The 19,892-nt window shown below is 41.6% G+C and overlaps 1 protein-coding gene across 3 annotated transcripts in view; it reads left to right on the plus strand.

Moving 5' to 3' along the window:
- ZNF532 (zinc finger protein 532) overlaps positions 1-18,564 on the plus strand; it is a 31,749-nt gene extending 13,185 nt beyond the window's left edge. For all 3 annotated transcript variants that reach the window (XM_059491908.1, XM_059491907.1, XM_059491906.1), the window contains 7 exons: positions 1,973-2,154; positions 4,983-5,159; positions 9,158-9,320; positions 11,800-12,078; positions 15,460-15,572; positions 15,923-16,070; positions 16,328-18,564. In XM_059491908.1, coding sequence (XP_059347891.1) covers positions 1,973-2,154; positions 4,983-5,159; positions 9,158-9,320; positions 11,800-12,078; positions 15,460-15,572; positions 15,923-16,070; positions 16,328-16,822 — 1,557 coding nt within the window. In that variant the 3' untranslated portion in view covers positions 16,823-18,564. The remainder of the gene's footprint in view (positions 1-1,972; positions 2,155-4,982; positions 5,160-9,157; positions 9,321-11,799; positions 12,079-15,459; positions 15,573-15,922; positions 16,071-16,327) is intronic.
- Positions 18,565-19,892: the final 1,328 nt, after the last annotated feature.

Raw genomic sequence — 19,892 nt, forward strand, 5'->3', positions numbered from 1 at the left:
TTTAAAATAAGCAATGGTAGAACAATCTTATCAATGAAAATACATTCACTATGAAGTTGTTACTTTTCTGTAATGTTTTATTGCCATTAATATTCCTGTTAAAGGAATATTAATCTAAAGGCATATTCCTGCTAAAGGAGTATTAACCCTGACTCACTGATAGGTTTTCTGGCTGAATAAAACCCTCATGTACTTGCTGGGGGGAAAAGGTAGTAAATCTGGGCTAATGAATGTTAGTATTTCTCTTAGTTATAGATAGGAGTACATAGCTCCCATGGAAACTGCATAGCTCATTTCCCTTCATACTCAGCGTATGTGTGTATCTTTATTTTCCACCTCCACCATTTTTCCTTCTAACCCTTTTTTTTTTCTGAAACTTTGACTTTAAATGCAGGCAGGTGATGATTTTCACAAACTGTGTTTTATTTTGGTGTGGGTTGGAATGAGAGCACTGGAAGTTAATGCCACCTTAAGCCCAAAATAAAATGGTAAGCAAACGTGCTGAATGTCAGAATTTCACAGTAGATGCTTCTTGTTCTACTGTAATCAGTTACAATCAATCATTTTCTGTACTCATTGAAATAGCAGAGCAGGGGCCTTAACTAAGAGCATTACTGGCATGTTGGGTTAGCAAATGAGTCTGGCAGATTGCTGCAAAATCAGGAAGATCACTGAGCTGGGGCTGGAATGTTGTGTGGCTCTTCTGTGGCATCACATCCCAGTTTCCTTCAGAGGTCCTGCAGGCCAAAGGCATTGGAAGGACTGTGAAACCTCCAAATGTTTCTGTTACTGGAATAAGTAGTTCTGGTCTGCTGTTTTCTTAGTAATCAAATTATGCTCCAGATTCTCCAGTATTGTATTACAGCTTGTTAATACAGGAATAGCCAAAGAGATTTGGGGAATGGTACTGAGCCCAGTAAATGTGGCACTTATTGCTGGTCAGAGAGTTTTGCCTCTATCTGAACTTAAGACAAAGTTAACACCCCAGAACAATTCTGGTCAGCCTGAGGCTGTGAGTTCCCCACTTTTGGGCACTCTTTGGTCAATTAAGGCCAAGTATTTGGCATTCCAAAGTGAGTAATTCTTTGTGTCTCAGTATAGCCTTGCTGCGCCCCAAAGGCTCTAAGCAGGTGCCAGTTTGACATCCCTGTAGATAGCTGAACTCAGGCAGAGCCTTGCAGGAGAGCAGTGCATGTACCCATGCTGAACAGAACTGTAGTGGGCTGGCAGGAGTGCCCGTGGAACCTGCATTGCAGCGATGGCCTGTTTGCTTTGCTTAACGTGCTGTAATTTAATGATTTGCATTTTGCCATCCTGCTGCGTCAGGACATGGGAGAACTCTGTGTGTACAGAGACTGTGTTCTAACACACCAGGCCACAGTGCTCCCAGAGCATTTATTTCAGGATTTCTTCATGCATATGTTAGTAAATAATTTATAATGCAGATCTGGAGATCTTTTTTGGTCAATATTCTTGCAGAGTGTACACATCACTACATATGCCAGAACATTCTTAGAACATTCCTAAAACCATGCAAATACATGTTTAAAAACATACTGATGTCATGAAGGAGTCTTGGGTTTGATTTTAAATCTTTGCAAGGCCCTGGTGAGGTTCACAAGTCCCAGACCATAAGAGGCAGTAGTAGTAATTTGATTTTGGAGTTGTTTGTAGGCCCCTTGCACTATGAAGGTAATCTGGGAAGGCACCCCAGTAATATTTCCATAAAGCACGTGTATCTCCCGTGGTCAGTGGTGTAGGAAGGAGCTTTGTAGCCCAGGATGCCAGTCAGTCTGGCTACCAGCACCTGCTAGCTCTGCTAGCAGGGCTTGTGTTTGTACTTGCTACTGCATTGGGTCCCATCCCAGTTATGACATTTAACCTTTATTTGCTGTATTGCAGAGTTTGACACAAGATGTTATGTAGAGCTGAACCAAACCTTTTGTCTCATCTATTCTGGTTTATCATTTAGAAGACATGCAATATCTGCCAGATGCTGCTTCCTAACCAGTGCAGTTTTGCATCACACCAGAGAATTCATCAGCATAAATCTCCATACACGTGTCCTGAATGTGGAGCAATCTGCAGATCTGTCCACTTCCAGACCCATGTCACTAAGAACTGCCTGCATTATACCCGAAGAGTTGGGTTTCGGTCAGTATGATGATTCCTTTTGCTGTCAATTGATGTATAATTTATGGTTTTTAAAGTGGTTTTCCATTTTCATAAGCACTGTTTGGACAATACCAGCTTCATGGATTTAAGATTGTCATGGCAACAGTACTATTAGTACTGAAATTTTGAAATAAATACATTAGGATTCTGCTTTGTTTTGGGCATCCACTTTTGTATATGATTAAATCAGAATATTAGCTAGTGTAACACAGATTCAGGACTTCATGGTTTATAAAGTCTAGAGAATTCAGATACATTATCTTCATTTCAGGTTTTCAGAAACCTTCTTGAGTTTTTCCAAACCATTGAATTTTAGATTGTTCTTTCTGGTAGAAGAGTCATCGTCAGTACTTCCAGAATGTATGGTTGAGATGTTGATGGGCATGCTGCTTCTGTCTGGTTGTTCTCTTTTCTGTGGCAAATCAAGATTCGTAGACTTTATCACTTTGCATCACTTGGAAATTGCCTTTCTCAAACAACCCTGTCTTTTGTTCTCCTTTGTTACTCCTCAGTTTCCCTTTGACTTTTACATTTCCCCGTAATGGCAACTCACTGAGAAAATGGGGAGCAGAGGCATTTCATAGAAATGTTTAGTTTTGAAAGATTTGAAAAGATGCTTTCTGTTAGCATTTTCCTTGCACTTGAGTGGCAGACAGCACAGCAAGAGATCAGAAGAGCCACCCGTACCCTGAGCTTTGCTTAGCACTCCAAAAACATGTCCACTTCACCCTGTCTGCCTGGAAAAAGGCCATTGCAAATCTTCCAGCAGGTAGCTCCTTCCACCCTTAAGGTGCCACAGTTCATTTTCCAGGATGGCTGTGCAATTGTCCCCTAAGGGATGAAAGCATTTTTACTGCATCAAGCCTCTGTTTTCAGCTTGAATTCATGTCCTGACATAACTCCAAGCTCTTCTCATTTCTTTGGGTTCTTTTCTTTTTACCCTTTTCTCTCAAGCAGTAGTGTTTCTTGTCCTGCATTTCTCCTCCACCTGCTTCCTGCACTCCACTGCTCTTCCCTCTCATGTATGTCTCTTGGGTTTGTTCATGGAATCACCTCTGGGGACTCCTGGCCTGTGCTGGTAACACCAGCAGAAAGAATCCCCTTCACTGGGAATCTAAGTCACTAAACTTTTCAAGATGTCTCAAAAAATCTCATGTCACATTGAGTCGAGAATTTCTTGATCTAAATTCTCGACTAAGCCTAAGTCACGCAGGCAAGCAAAGCAGTCTCTGGGGATGTTACTGCCTCCCTCCTTAGCCTGCCCAGCCTCTCCTAGAACTGTGGTGCTTTTCCCCATGAGCAGCACAGCCTGTCCTGCCTCTGACAGGGCCTCTGCAGGAAGCTCCCTTTGACTCCAGTGGTTTAGGCTACGTGTCTGCACGGAGTCAGCTGAAACTTCAGCTTGAAGTTTCACTGCATGCTGCCAAGGTGAAAGCAAGCAGTTGTTAGAGCAGTCCCCAGAGGAAGGCTTGGGCCTTAGGAGCTGTGTGATATACAACGGTGGATGCTGAGTTCAGTTGTTATGTGGCATCACTCGAGAGCAAAGTCAGGCCGTGGCACGGGGGGGTGGCAATGCCACCCTGCTCTCTGAGGGACACCTCAGGAGCACGTGTGTCACTGAGTGCATCATGCTGTGCACGGCTGGGAAAAGTGCTCACCTCTCTGGGACAGCTCTTAACAGAGCCAAAAAAGACCAGAATAATCTGCTTTAGAGAATGCATTGGTGAGCAGAGACTATATAAACTCAATGAATATTATTAAGAGTGTAAATTAAATGCCCAGAAAAAGAATGGATGGCATTTCATAAAATTCAAGGGTGATAAATTTTAAAAGTAAAATGGGATCTTTGAGTTCAATGTAGAACTGCATTTCCTGCTTTATTGTTATCATCAGGGCAGTAGAACTATTGAAAAATTAAATTGACATTTATATGAAAACAATCATACTGCCATGATAGATGCTAAAATTAAAATTCTGGAAGGGTGGAGGCCTTCTACGTTTGAAGAGTTTGTACAAGTCTTACTGCAAAATACTGATCAATAAGAAACTGTCTCATTTGACAGGTAATTGCTGATTGCACTATGTTCTTGGACTGATTTGGGAGCGTTTGCTACTGGAGATAGGACATCAATTTTTTAATCGTTTCATTTTAGAATAGATGCAGAAAGGTCACAAATTTTCGTCACAGCAGAAGTATGTTTTTGAAAAATATTTTCTGAATTCCAATCTGATATATTGATCTGATAGTAGGGATTTGGTTTCGTTTTCCTGAGTTTCAATCCAAGTGCTGATTTGATTACATGTACAGAAAATCATTATCAGTTTGTCTTCTTTAAATCTAAACAAGGGAAGTTGTGAAAATATTTTCCTTACTGGTTTTCCATTTGGTGGTAGTTTCTAAATTGCTGTGGTGTACTTTAAACAATGCCCTGCATGTGATAAAAATGAATTCTAGAAAATCTCTTTCCAAATTTGCAGAGGATTTAAGCATTTTTCTGCAATCAATAGAGTACTTGTCTGTCCACCCTTCTATCTGTTTTATTGTAATAACATAAAAACATGTTCTGACCTCATATCTCTTAGATTTTCAAATGACAGTGTGTGAGATTTCTCTCCCCTTACTTTGTGATCCAAAAATCGCTGGTTATATTGATTCTTACAGGGTTGTTGCAGTTGACGGAGTAATGTAGTTTTATCCAGTTGTTCTCCATGTGTGTTTTTCTCTGACCTTTGCTTGAAAAGCCATGTTGATGATGTCCAGCCCTGCTGGGGCAGGCTGCACTGACTCTCCTCCGCTCTCTCCGCAGCTGCGTGCACTGCAATGTCGTGTACTCTGACGTGGCGGCACTCAAGTCTCACATTCAAGGTTGTCACTGTGAAGTCTTTTACAAGTGTCCTATCTGTCCCATGGCATTTAAATCTGCTCCCAGCACGCACTCCCATGCCTACACACAACACCCGGGTATCAAGATAGGCGAACCAAAGTAAGCAAACTTCATCTTCTACTGCACTTACCTGATTTGAATGCACTGTGAATTGCATTGTGTCCTGTGCTTGCAGGACACCTCTGACAGCCACCGGTTTGTCAGCCTGCTGGGAATGTGGGATTTGTGTAGTGCTTTCGTGACTTTTCAGCTGGGAGTTCATTGGGCAAAGGTGACATTTCTCTCATTGAATGCACTAGCAGCTCTTCAAGTACTGCATGCTACAAGAGAGTGATTGCAAAATGTAATTACACAAATTATTTGGACAGGTGGTCAGACCGTTGCTCGTTCTGATGTTTTAATCTGCTTAGCTCATCTGCATTTTTACTGTGAATTAAAATAATGTGATTCCTAAAAGAGATGCTAATACTAATTGGTGCTCATGTGGTGATTTTCATAATGTGGTTGAGAAGTTGAGAAAAAGCATTTTGTCTATTTATATAAGCTTTTTTCCCAATAGGTAATCTCTTTCTGGCTTGAAGCAGAAGTGGTTTTGTTCTGTGGCTAGGAAAGTTGCCCATAAAGGTGGTAGTTTGCTGAAGGTGGTGGCACAGAGTACAAGTAGGACTCGGCTTCAGGGTCTCTTTTGAAAGCTGTTGGACAGCTGTGCTGCAGGTGCTCTGTGTGTGCAGACTCCTGCAGCCCTCGGGTGTGACCTCTGAGCCCCCCTTCTCCTCCCTGTGCCTCTCCCTCGCTGCCAGAGCGCCCTGTGGAGAGCAAACACGGCTGAGCTTCGCGTTCTCTCTGGGCGTGCACGGCACCAGCATGCTAACAACTGGCACAATCAAGAACATAGAAGGTGTCTTAGGATGTAATAACCAGCCTTCCTAAGAGTTCACTTTCTCACTGTTCCTTCTAACATAGTAACAGGTTTTTCTCTGTTCAGTTTCTCAGTGTTTCTTCTATCATATGAACAGCAGATTTTTTTCTTTGTTTACACTTCCATCAAAGCAAAATGGCAACAAACTTGCCGTGTCTGATACCAAATGGAAGTAATTTCTGCCTCGTGGGAAATGATACATTGTTTTAATTCAGGATGGTGTCATCAGTCAGGGGCTGTTAGATTTAAAACAGCATTTAAAACTTTTTTCAGGTCCCCATAGTTCTCATTAGAGAAATGTAAAAGATTAAGATCACTGTTTGTGTAAGATGCTACACATATGAAAAGTGAACTGTGCTTGGATCTGCCAATTGTTTCTGATCAGGTTAATGAATTAAGTATTTTTTCCATATAGATGCACTTATAATTGCATTCCTCTACAAATTTACTTTGATTATAAAAAAATGAAATTTTATTATGTACTACTGTAATAAGTCACAGAACCCATAGTGGAGCAGTCCTCTTAAGAAGTGGTGTTTCCTTTAAATTTGCCAGTTTTAATCCCAGTGCTGCCTTAAATGCATGCAGAGTGACTGGTAGGATTTTTGCAGCCCTTGCAGTGCTCAGAGTTGTTGCCTTGCCCAGTTCTGATCAGAGCTGGCAGGCTGCATTTGAGGCAGTGCGTTCGCACTGGGTTACCTGCGCGGCACCGTGGAGCACCCCCTGGCAGCCCCACTGCTGCCCCATCGCTGCCCCAGGGCTGTGGCACCGGGCAGGGACAGTGCCAGGCTCAGCAGTGCCCCGGGGCTCCTGAGGCTCTCTGCTCTAGGGCACGCTGCTCTGTTAGAGCGATGGGGCTCCCGGGCAAGCTGGCTGCCTGCCCCTGGCACTGTGTGATTTACAATTACATTACAAACAGTTGCTGCACAACAGATGCACTAAACTATTTGGTGTATGAAAAATGACTTTTATATGCAGGGATTCTCAGTGGGATGAAATTAGATTATTTTAATATAGGGAAATGGATGGCTGTCTTGTCTTTCAACTCTGGGAAGCTCTCTCCTGTAACATACTCTTAAGCTCTGGTTTCCCAGAAAACCACCAAGGTGGTCTTTTTTCAGTACGCAGTGTCTAGGAATGGCACTAAGATATTTTTCATGGCTGATCTCTTTGTGATTACTGGAGAAATTCTTGTTTATCAAGCCAAATTTTGGATATTTACAGTACTATTGGTAAAAAGTGTATTATCCAACAAGTTCGTTTAAAAAAAAAAAAATTGGGAAGGAGGAATACTATCCTCTGGTGCAGAAGCTTTCCAAATGCTAAATGTCTTTTATATGACTGAAAGTATTTTCCTGAGATAACACTTGTATTTATTCCCAGATACTACATGAATTTGCTAAGCAGATTTTTGGGAAGTGAAAAGGCCATGTGCCTGCTTTGGTGTGTCCTGTGAGGCAGGAGCAGTGCTGAGTAACCGGGATGGGATGGGATGGGATGGGATGGGATGGGATGGGATGGGATGGGATGGGATGGGATGAACTGTCTGACTTATTCCAGCATCCCTGTAAATGACATCCTGTGGAAGCACAACTGCCTTTAAGCTTTGAACAGCATTTTAGGCAGCTGCATGTTAAACACTGACTACTTCAATTAAATTTAAAAAAAAACCAAAACCAGTGTACATGGTTGCATGTATGTTAAGGATTGAAAATTATGTTTTTGCTGTGTTTGAAGGAAATACTCCAAGTGTGTATAGTCATAACTCATACTGTGAGGTGTGTATAGTCATAACTCATACTGTACTTAGTGAATTTAAGTGAGTACAGTCTTTGCCCAGAGACTTGTCTGAAATTTGGATCCTTACCAGATAGTTCTGCTTCTGTGAAGGCAGGGTAAAGTACTTTAGCTGCCATAGAAAATACAGAGATTCAGCTCGTGGTGGTTTTAGAGAGTTACAGTTTTGATATGTGATAAATTCATAAAGCATTTCTACAAATCTCCAGATCTGCAGTGAAGGGTTCACCACAGAAAGCAGGACAATAGTACATTGATCATCAGAGGATGCTGTGCAAATAATACATTTATCTTAGCATGTGTGAGAAACGGGGACCTTGATAGCACAAAGTCTTTCCCAGTTAATATGAAGTAGTATATTGTTTTTCATTTGGAGTTCCAGGACAGTTTGGACATGGAAGCAATGCCCGTGTTCTTGTCATCTCAAAACAGAGTGCAGCTCCCTAGAGCTCTGGAATACTGCACTATCAATGGTAATTACTTAGAGGCATATAGAAAGGATATTATGTGGCTAATGAGAAGATTTAGCACTTTAGCAGGTAGGAAGGTTTGATGGCTGTTTTTTTTAAGTGGAAGTTACTCTTAAAGATGGGAAGTGCCTGTTGCTGTACGAGCACCTGTGGTTGGTTCTTTTATTTTAGCTAAACTTTCTCTGCAGCACTACAGATTACAGAATCTAATGGCTTAGATTTCTCTCTTATCTCATGATCTGTGGTTAGAAAACTGCTGTAAGAACAGGAGTCTGGGGAACCTATGTTCAAAAGTCACATGTGCTCCAAGAAAAGAAGTGTTTGGTGGTGTCTCTACATTTTTGTGGCAGATTCATCACATTGTAATGGCAGATCAGGGAAATCCTGTCCTGCACTGTTGGAGCTTCAGGGCATTTACAGAGTCTAGGTTTGGCATTCAGGAGCATCACAGCCATGAACATTGCCCAGAATGTATTTATCTTGAAGTATGTTCCTAACTACAACTGAATGAATCACTCCCTTACAATATACTGCATATACAATATACAGGTTTGTAACCGGAGCAGGGATAATTATCCTTTAGCTACAATGTGAGTTCAGAAACTGAAGGTGTTGAACAGTCAGATATCCTGAGCAGATGCTGTTGTTGTATCTGTAACTGGCACATGCTATTGTTTTCTGGCTTCTTGTTTGCGCTTTTAAATTTTTTTTCTATTTTTCTGTTTCTTCTACTGCTCTTATATTTTGAAATTGAAGGATGTTTTGAATTAGTTTAACTTTTTTCAGGCAGTGTGAAACAATTGCTTAAACATGTCAGATCTTATCTGTGATGAGAAAAAAAGTTAACATCATGATTCTTGCAAATAGATCATCAACGTGACTGACATTGTTTATTGTGCTTCTGTTTTTAGAATAATATATAAATGCTCTATGTGTGACACTGTGTTTACTCTACAACCTTTGCTCTATCGCCACTTTGATCAGCACATTGAAAACCAGAAGGTGTCTGTTTTCAAGTGTCCGGACTGTTCTCTTCTATATGCACAGAAACAGCTTATGATGGATCATATCAAGGTGTGTAGGCATCTTCTCTTGTTTCCTTCGTTATACCATTTGGTATGCAATACATGCTGTGAAAAGGCATGGAGTAACAAGACTGCTGACAGAGATGTTACCAATTCTGAGGGGATAATCTGTGAATGTTGTTCTCAAATGTTAAACTTTTATATTTTATCCGGTCTTCAGCATATCTGTAATGACTCAGTTGATTTTTCTGTAAGAATGTTGATCTTGGTGTACTGGGAATAGCTCAGCAAGTCCAATCCTAACAAATGCTGGGTTTTATTTACAGTATTTTAAGTATTATTCTAATTGTTAGGAGCAGAGAATGCTGAGTGCATCACAAAATCAAGCCTTTGATGTTCAGAATTCACCAGGAAGCAGTATGTTGCTAGATGTAGAGGTTACCTGTGTTATATGAACTTGAACATGTGTGCTTTGAAAAAAACTCCAGTGGATTTCCTCATAAACACCCTTAAGAGCTGACAATTCACTGTGATCCTTGAACGTGCTGGTTTGAAGGATCAGCAGCCCCCTGGCTATCATTTGTTAGTGGTGTGTTTGACACAGACTCTTAGCTCATGTCATACAGACCAAAGCCGAGGTTTTTCTGCCTTCCTAACCCCTGGTGCCTGAACACACAGTGGGACTGGAGCTCACTGCGCTTCTCTGGCAGCGACACAATTTCTGAATGCCATTTCTCTACTGCAGAGTGGAAGACCAGACATCTTTTTTGGCTGCTAAAACCATAATTTTGCATTTTAGTCCCAGCTATGGCACTTGTAACTACAGAATTCTCTGAAGTAGTGTTGAAAATAAGATCACAAGTCTTGAAAAAAACAGCTGGTCTTAATGCCAGTCTTCATCTTGAGGAGGAGATGAGGGGAAGGCTGGGCCAGGATGTTCAGAAATACAAGGACTGGGTATTTCCATTGTTTCTGAACTAGTAGCACTAGTTCTTGCATGTTTACTGCAAGATATCCTAGATGCTCCTCTCATGCAGCAATGCAAAACTCTGATTTCTGTTTCCTTTGATCTACTCAGATGGTTGGGGTTTTTTCACTAAATAGGCAAATTCTGTGTATTGCAGTGTAGTCTTGTTTCTGTATTTAGTTTTTCCTGAGTCAGATATTACTGGAAAAGTATTGTTATATCCATACCCAAGTACTTCTGTAAGACCTGAAGACAACACTTTCAGGAGCTCGATCTGACTGCAGTTAGGGCCAGAAGCTCTCTTTACAGAAATTGGGGTGTTTAGCACCTCACATTTCAAAGATGTGCTCACTTGCTTGGGCACTACTTTATTTCTTTGGCTTTAGTGTTCCATGACAGTATTTGAACTTCCAGCCAGTGGGGTTTTAGCATGATTCACGATAAGTGATTCAGACATTTTTGAGACTAAAATTAGAGGATTAATCAATACATGTGCAGTAGCAGTATTGCTGGTTTTGCATTTAGGATGTGTGTATAGCAGTAGGGGCTGGAGCAAAGCATTGTAAATTGGAATTGATTTAAGGGGGACTGAAAAAACAGTAACAGGTTATAGATAAAAGCAGAAAAGGATTCAGGGAGAGGATAAAAGCACAAAAGGACTCAGGGAAAGTACGAGTGCCAGACAGAGGCAGAGCTCAGCTGCACAGAAAGTAATGGTTTGGTATGGCTAGACATAAACCATCAAGGCAGAGACAGACCTGGTAAAAGTAGGACAGAAAGGGACAGAAGGAAGCTCAGGAGGAGATTATTTAAAGCTACAGAAAATAACCCAGAATAATTCCTGCAGATGCCAATATTTCTTGATGGCAAAATGTATGTCTTATTTTCCTGTAATGACTCGCTACAAGAAAATTTCCAGCAGCCTGTGAGAGCAGATGGTGAAGGACTTGCCTGGCCTGGCCTGGCCTGGCCTGGCCTGGAGGTGTAATACTCCCAGTTTGGCCAGCAGTGGGACTCCATACTATGCTTTAATGCTCTTGGTGTAGTTTCAAATAAGAAATGAAATTTCAAATATTGTATTTACAAGACATTTGGAAAGTTGAGCACTAACATTTTACATGCTGACAGGTTAGGCTGGAATGAAATCTCCAGGTCAGCTTCAGTTACCTGAGAGTACAGGAACCTTGTTTCCTGCTCCCCTGTGCAGTGGGATACTAAAGCCAGCCTCCTCCTTTACTACACACCTGCACTTTGCTCTTAGTTGTTGATCCTGTGCACTTTGCTTTTTATTAACAGTTATGAGCCCTTTTTCCCTCCCTGCTAACCCACAACTTAAACTTTACCTCCAAAGTAAGTCTCTTATTTTTTTTGTGAAAATACCTATATACGGTGTCAGTTATTGTTAGGTCATGCTAGGTCTTGCCTTTACTTAATCCTGTTTCTTTACAAAGGTGATCTGATGATAATAGTATGCCAAAGAAGTAACTGAAGGCTTTTGTTTGAGTACAACTGTGTATGTCTATGTCAGTTTTGTACCTTTTTTCTCTCTCTTTTATTATAGTCTATGCATGGAACTTTGAAAAGTGTTGAGGGGCCACCAAACCTGGGGATAAATCTTCCTCTCAGTACTAAACCCACAACTCAAAACTCAGCCAGTCACAACAAGGAGGACACAAAATCTATCAACGGCACAGAAAAGCTGGAGAAGAAATCTCCTTCTCCCATAAAGAAAGCAGAACCTAAAAAAGTCACTAGCCCTGGCTGGACATGTTGGGAGTGTGACAGGCTCTTCACTCAGAGAGACGTTTACATCTCCCACATGAGGAAAGAACATGGAAAGGTAAAGGAATATATTCAGTACAAAAAGGTGAATTAAACCTGAAAGGCGAAGTATTTGTTTCACATTCCATTTGTGTTTCTGAAAATAATTCCTTTAAGTCCCAGTATTATTATTTACTGTTCTTATATCTATTTCATCTTTTTTGCTTTGGCTGCTTAGTTTTTTTTCAGTTCCTACATCATTCTACTGAGAAAATCAATTGTAGACTTGTTCATTCAGTACCAAAATTTTTTCAAGATGGAAAGAGTGACAGATATTGCTGTATTTCATCCAAACCATCTAATCTGTTCCAGGTTCTTATTTCTTCTTTGTGCCTTCTCAGTTCCCTCTCTTTACAGTGGTGTGGTCAATGTGGCAGTGCTGGGGTAACAGTTGGACCCAGTTTTAAAGGTCTTTTCCAGCTTAAACAATTTGATTCTGTTCTGTTCTGAAGCTCAGTGCCTGTTAGCCTCAGGGAGTGGAGACTCAGTCATGTTTTACTCATCCACTGAGTGCCAACTGGTGTTTCTTTTAAAGGCAGACACATTCCATAGTTGAGCTGTTGCTCTAATCTGACACTTAAGAGTTCAGCTGAGTTAACAAGTTGAATTTTGTATTTAAAGCACCTGAATTTGAGCCACCTTACTTAAAATGGATTGAAAGTGAAATGTGGGAATGTTGCATCCTCATGTCAGCAGAGAGACTGTTTGATGTTGTTCCTGCACTCAGTAGCATTTCCAGTTAAATGACATTAAAAAGACTGGCAGGCAGGAAGGCAGCAGTGACCCTGCTTAGCTGTGGCAGGCTCCAGCCAAGCCAGCCTTCCCCTTTGCAATGCTCTGGCTCTTTCCTCAGCTGGGAACCAGGAAGCCAGACTGATGTACTGTGCTGCACTGCAGCCAAAGAGCAGGACTGGGAGGGATAATAGGCTGATTTTGTCTAAGTGGACGAGAACCACGCTGAATGAAAATCCATCGTTTTCAGGATTCTAATGTGCTGTAATAAATGATTGCACATTTCCAGAGGTTTCTATTACAGTTATTATCTCTAAAGCTGTTCTGCAAATTATTTATTCTGTTTATAAACGTTTTATGGAAAAGCTGAAAATGCTGGACTACTGAGTGTCATCTTCAATTTTCTCAGGACAACTTCAAGCAAATAGCACCCCAGCATCATTGCCTCCAGTAACTCCCACCCCATTCCTTCAGCTTCCTGCTGCCCAAATATTAACTCAGCAGAGCTTTTACTGGCAATCAGAAATGCATTTAGGACTGAATGCATTGTACATTTATGCAATTCTTAAAAACAAAGCAGCACAACCTCCCAATGAAACTGTCACTTCAGAGTGAACTAGAGAGCGATATTCAGTCTGATTCCATCCACAGCAGAGTAGCCAAAGGCATGGTAAAGAAGGTTAGTAACATACCAGTAATGCTTTTTAAATATTAGCTTTAAATCTGTGTCTTTCTCTCTGTGATGTTTATGTGCAATGTTACCTCAAGAATAGCCCTTATTATGAAATATTAGATAATTGTTGCACGCAAATCCTGGCCTGAAGGCCTCTTTCATTGCTTCCATTCAGGTGCTGGTTTTTATCCCCACTCAAGGAGTTCTTTGAATAACACAGGAGGCACACAGATACTAAAATGAACAGAAATACAATTCCATGTCTTTCAGAAATGGGGGATACAGACCAGGTGCTACATTCCTTCCCAACCTGTCAAAATTTCTAGTAATTGTTAGCTGTCAAAAAGACTATGTTGAAAAACTAAACTTCTACCATAGACAGAATAGAAATGAGCATAAGATAACCAAGTATGTCATAGGGACCTAATAAATAGAGGAACTAATTTACAGTCTTATTTTCTTAAGAATCATAGGTGTGGGTTAAATGCTCTAAAATGATCCTTTCAGAATGATTGTTTAAAACTGTAATTAAGCAATTCATGTGCTATTCACAGAATCCATTGTCATGCAAGGTACATGAAAATACTACTTTCAAAGTAGTTTCTGCTTTTGTAGGAGCAGAGTGAAAGAGCTGCAACCTGTAGCTGATCCCAGGCTGGGTTATGCAGAGGTATTCATAGGAGAGGTGTTGCTGTGTATATCCCCTTTGGACAGATCCTTAAGGTTCCAGCTCCTACTGGGAATTGTCTACGCAGACAGACAGACAGACAGACAGATTCACCTTTTCTGATCCTCTCCTGAGGATCCTGGAGGAAGGGAGCCAGCTGGAGGGTAGGAAATTTTGTAGCCACCTTGGTGTGACTCTCTACCTGATCTTAAAAGGGCTGCCAAAAAATCCCAAACGTTACAGCCCAGACACGGGAGGGTTGCAGCAGGCCTGTATAACTCCTGTCTGAAACTGGATCATGTGTGTCTGCCTAACACCAGGCACCCATCTACTGAGCTCCTTGCACTTGTGTGCAGGTGTGTTTCTGTCAAAGGGCAGATGTTTTCTAAGTAGGAATTACCAACTCCAACTTAGTCATTGATCATCCTCTTCTGTTAAGACAAGATGCTGTAAGATGCAGATCATGCTGCACTTAATTACAGAAATAATTTTTCAGTTCTTTTTGGTTTGGCTGCCATTGCAGAATCTGATGCATCCAAAATTCTGTTTGGGTCTCTATCTTGAGTCTCCCCAAGGAATTTAGAACAAGTGTGGGGTCACAGCTAGCTGCCCCAGGTCCTGCTGGGCATCATCCTCCTCCTGCTTTTCTGACCACGGGCTTGATGCTTCTGCTCACTGCCACACAGCTAGTGTGTGACTGCTCCAGCCCTTCTCAATTTCTTCCTTTACTTTTTCCTACCACTCGACCAGCTGAAACATCAGCCCCGCAGAATTCCCCAAACAGATGGCCATCAAGTTGGCATCAGATCATACTGCTCCTTTTGTCATGACTTTCCTGAACTCTCTTAGTGTGTCAGTGTCTGTGAGGTTCAAGTTTGGTCCTTCTTCTGTGCTCTTCACCGCTCCCTGTATGTGACTGAGGAGCTCCTAGTCAGCAGCTGAGGACATGGTTTGGTGATGGGAAGGGAAAGCACCCCCTCATCTGCTGCCTTTATTGATCCAGAAATAGTCCTCTGATCTTCCCTGTTTCTTTGGTGGAAGAAATTCTCTTCATCCACTGTCCCTGACACCAGGTCACAGCTGGAGACAGGTGTCTGTCTGTCTGTCTGTCTGTCTGTCTGTCTGTCTGTGGGGAGCTCATAGGGCCACACTGCTTTGAAAGAGGTCCAGCTCTGACTTGTACAGTGTTGTTGAAGAGGGGCTGTACATGAAGTACAGTACCAAAAATGGGTAAGTGATGTTTCTTTCCTATTTATCAGAAGGTTCAGCACAGGCATCACTTTTACTGAGCTTTTTTAATGCAAGTCTTTCTCTTATTTTTTTTAAAGCAAATGAAGAAACATCCTTGTCGGCAATGTGATAAATCTTTCAGTTCATCCCACAGCTTATGTCGGCACAATCGTATCAAGCACAAAGGCATTAGGAAGGTTTATACGTGCTCGTAAGTTCTGGTTTAATTTATTTAGAAATGGAATACAAAAACCATTGTTAGTTGAACATCTTTCCTTAACTGTGGAAAAGCCAGTGTCCCATTCTTTCAGATGCCTAGGACAGGCCAAACCAATTACCTCTCCTGCCTGCAGAAACGTGTCAGGCTCCTGAGAGTGCAGTGTGTAAAGTCTACAATCTGAAATTTGGCTGAGCTGAGAGTTCACAGTTCCACTTTGGGAAACCTGGTTTTCAGGGGTATCTCAAATACAAACCCATTCTTCCAGTCTACAAAAGGCATTTGTTAAGCATGACACTTGAATGTGTGTGTGTGTGTGTGTGTGTGTGTGTGTGTATCTGCAGGCACTGCCCAGATTCCAGACGTACTTTTACCAAGAGGTTGATGCTGGAAAAACACATTCAGTTGATGCACGGCATTAAAGACCCTGATGTGAAAGAAATGACTGAATCTACCAACATGGAAGAAAGGGAAGTAAAAGAAGACACAAAGGTAATCACTTCAAAGACTCATTCAATCACTGAGAATGATTTTTTCGGGGTATACATCCAGGATCTTTAAATAAATACAGGTACTTTGATGCCATAAATGACTCATCTTCTGTGAAGCAGAGCCCCAAAAGGATAGTTTATCAGAGTTGTTTTAGAATTTGCCAAAGGAAAGGTTCTGACATTTGCAAGTCACAAATAGTTATGAAAAGAACTGCATATTTATGCTTACATGACACACCATTTCTGTCTCTTTGTTAGGTTCCTAGTCCAAAGCGTAAATTGGAAGAACCTGTAATGGAGTTCAGACCTCCACGAGGTGCAATCACTCAGCCATTAAAGAAGCTGAAGATAAATGTTTTTAAAGTTCACAAGTGTGCAGTTTGTGGCTTTACAACAGAAAACCTTCTCCAGTTTCATGAACATATTCCTCAGCATAAATCTGATGGCTCTTCGTACCAATGCAGGGAATGTGGACTCTGCTACACATCTCACGTGTCCCTTTCCAGACACCTCTTCATTGTACATAAGCTGAAGGAGCCTCAGCCGGTATCAAAGCAGAATGGGTCTGGGGAGGATAATCAGCAGGAAAACAAACCCAGCCACGAGGACGACTCTTCCAACAGCGCGGCATCGGACAGAAGATGCAAAGTGTGCGCAAAGACTTTTGAAACTGAAGCGGCCTTAAACACTCACATGAGAACACATGGCATGGCCTTCATCAAGTCCAAAAGAATGAGTTCAGCTGACAAGTGATCAGATTGTTTGGGATGCAGAAATCTCGCTCCACATTGGAATACTAATGACATTTTTGCTACAGAAAGCTCAAGGTATAATAGTATTAACAGTACTGTTCAGGCTGTTGCAATATATTCTGCATAAAAGTGTCCCCTTCACCTCATTGTCTATACCCTCAGAACCATTGAAGCAGTATTTGAGTTGAAAAATGTTTGTATATATTTAAACTAATAATTTTTATACTCTTTGGTTATGTGTTTGTATCAGTAACTAGTGGAAAAAAAATTTTTTTTTCTCGTTATTTTCTGTTCTTTTGTAGTAAGTTTCTTTAAAACAGAGTTCTAAATGCCAGGGCAGTTCCTTAGGTTCTCTTAAACTGTTTGGTTTTTGAATGCTTCTGAAAGAAAATTTAGCTAATGGAAGTTTAGCATCAAGAGGAGGTGCTAGGAGGAGAGAGGAGAGAGGAAGCAAGGGGAGGGTCCAAGAACTTGGACCTCCACATGTCTAAGGAAGCTTTTAAACTTTTTCTTACAAAATACATTATAAAAAAAGACAAAAGTACCACTGCATGTGTGAAATAAAGTGCTGGTTTTTAGGTGGCAACACCAGAACAAGTGCAGACCTTCTGGAGTGGTGAAGTACTTTTGAAGAATATAAATGCACAACTCTGAATATCATGCAATGACATTTTTAGGTCACCAGGTGCTTGTGATCAAAGCTCAAATTGTTACAAATGGGCTGGGTTGCTCTGGATTTAAGAAATAAGATGTAATTAGAGGAATAGGTTTATAATGGTGATGTTTTTTGTCATGTAATTTATTAAACATATAGAAGTGAGTACACAGCATTATGCATTTTCCTTGCTGGTTATTGAAAGGAAATAGTTGACCCTTGCTGCAGGGGTTGGGCTTTGCCAGCTCCATGTGATCATGCCAAACGTTCTGGTGCTCAGTGTCACACACAGCCACAACTGGGAAGGAGCCAGCCCCAGCCAGGAGTGGGCCTGGGGCCTGCAGCTTTGGCACAGGCCAGACATTGCAGACTCCTGTCCAGCACCACTAGTTTTGCTTGCACAAGTACAAAAAGGTACCATACTGTCCCTTTCAGATAGAGTTCTCTGTGAGAGTATATTTTTAGTTTGTTTTTGCATTTTATACCTTGTATGTAACCCTACAAAAATTTTTGTACTTTTTTTTAAAACAAATTGTGTATATATAGATAGCTGCATGATAAACAGTAGTAATTGTTGGGTTCCTTAAAAGTCTTGCTGCTGTCAGATGTTACTATACACTATGTCCATTATGACTGTATTAAACACATTTCATATGTAAATAAATGTGGAGCATTTTGCCCCAAAAGATTTGTGAGATTCTGTTATTTATCATTAAATTCTAATAGTTTTAAAATTTGAAGTGTTTAAAAAAATATGGGTCCTCTCAGCCACCTCTGTAAAACTGAATCATTCTGAAAATTGTTTCTCAGACACATGAGTTCTGCCCTCTCCATCCTCATTCCTGGTTTGGCTCCTGGGTAGATGCTTGTTAGCCCGTTTCTATACTGGCATATCGAGTGCTTGTGAGGTACTTCATCCTGCAGTGGGCACAGCACCACAGCCACCACTGCCCTTCCCATGTAGTGGATACCTCTGAACACTTGTTTGTTGATGTGCACTGTCAACTGTACAACAAATGAGTTATCACTATGCAGAATGGTGTTTTGTATACAGTGAACAGATAATAAAAGTTCAATTTTCACAGCCATTACTATTACTTTTCTTTATTTTCCCTTTTCACTGTCTGACACCTGCAAGTAACCTGACGGTGCAAATGGCATCACGGTGCCAGGGTGTCACACTGGCACTCGTGTCCCCAGAGGAGCTCCTGCATAGCCGGGGACTGCAGCCCAGCTGCTTGGCAGTGGGCTCTCCTCAGGTCTAACTGGCACAACAATTTAACTCTCCCACCAGTAATCTCTTGAAAGGTTTAAGGGACAGAGGGTCTTGAACTGCCCCATAAGCTCCAGCCACATTTCTGTGTCAGAGCTGACATACCTCCTTAACAGGAGCACAATGTCCTGAAGAGCAGGAGGTGAACAGAAGGTTTAAAAGCAATGTGAGATATGGTGAAAAGGCACAAATATCAGTAGGCATGCCTAAAGGAATTATTTCCTATTGTAAACTATAGAAAAAATGTTTAAACTTATTTTAGTCCAAGATCTGACATTTGAGTTGTTTGCTTTTAATTAACAACGTGACACTCACAGTCAGCGATGACATAAATACTCCTCTTTTTTACCCCTTTCCTGTGAGGATTGAGTAATGGATTAAACCTCATAAAACCTCTCTGAGAGTTAGGAAAGGGATCATCTAGACTCCACCATTTTGCAGCCACTCTTGTGGTTGGAAACAAAGGTGCTGAACAGTACAACCTCAAATTGCAACAGAAACTAAGGCTATATATCTCCCCCTGTTGTGTGCCTTCCCTTTCCATCCCTTCTGCTCTCCAAGGAGGCGGGGAGTGCAACGAGACCTCTGCCCAAATATCCAGCTGCAAACTGCCCAACCAGGACTGCACCAACGCTCGGCTCCAGCTGCCACCACAACCACAATAAAACTGTTTTTCACCTGCTACTACTGGCTAACAGCTCACCTCAGGGCATGTGGGCAGTGACTACCACGAGCATCTGCCTCCCTTGTCCCTGCGGTGCCTGGGCATGACACAGGGGTGCTGTGGCCTCCCTGCACGGTGCCCCCAGATCCCTCCCTCGGGAGCTTGGAGCCCTGGCCTGCTTGCCTGGGGGTACAGCCAGAGCTAAACCTGGCCACCCACAATCCCCCTGATTCTCTGCACTTGTCTCGTGTTTGTATTTCTGAAGGGCATTTACAGATGCACAACTTGACCTGCCAAAGGCCCAAATGTTCTCAGTTCTTAACCTCTGTCTACCTGTGGGGAATTCAGTTTGGCAAGCCTATTTATTTTAAAGGGATTTTTATACAGCTGCGACCTTTTCATTCTGTTAATATTACCTTTCTCAGTACACTTAGCGTACACACATAGCTGCCGGGCCAATAACGGCACACAGAAGAACC

This window comes from Ammospiza nelsoni, chromosome Z, assembly GCF_027579445.1.
Source record: "Ammospiza nelsoni isolate bAmmNel1 chromosome Z, bAmmNel1.pri, whole genome shotgun sequence".
Lineage (NCBI taxonomy): Eukaryota > Metazoa > Chordata > Aves > Passeriformes > Passerellidae > Ammospiza > Ammospiza nelsoni.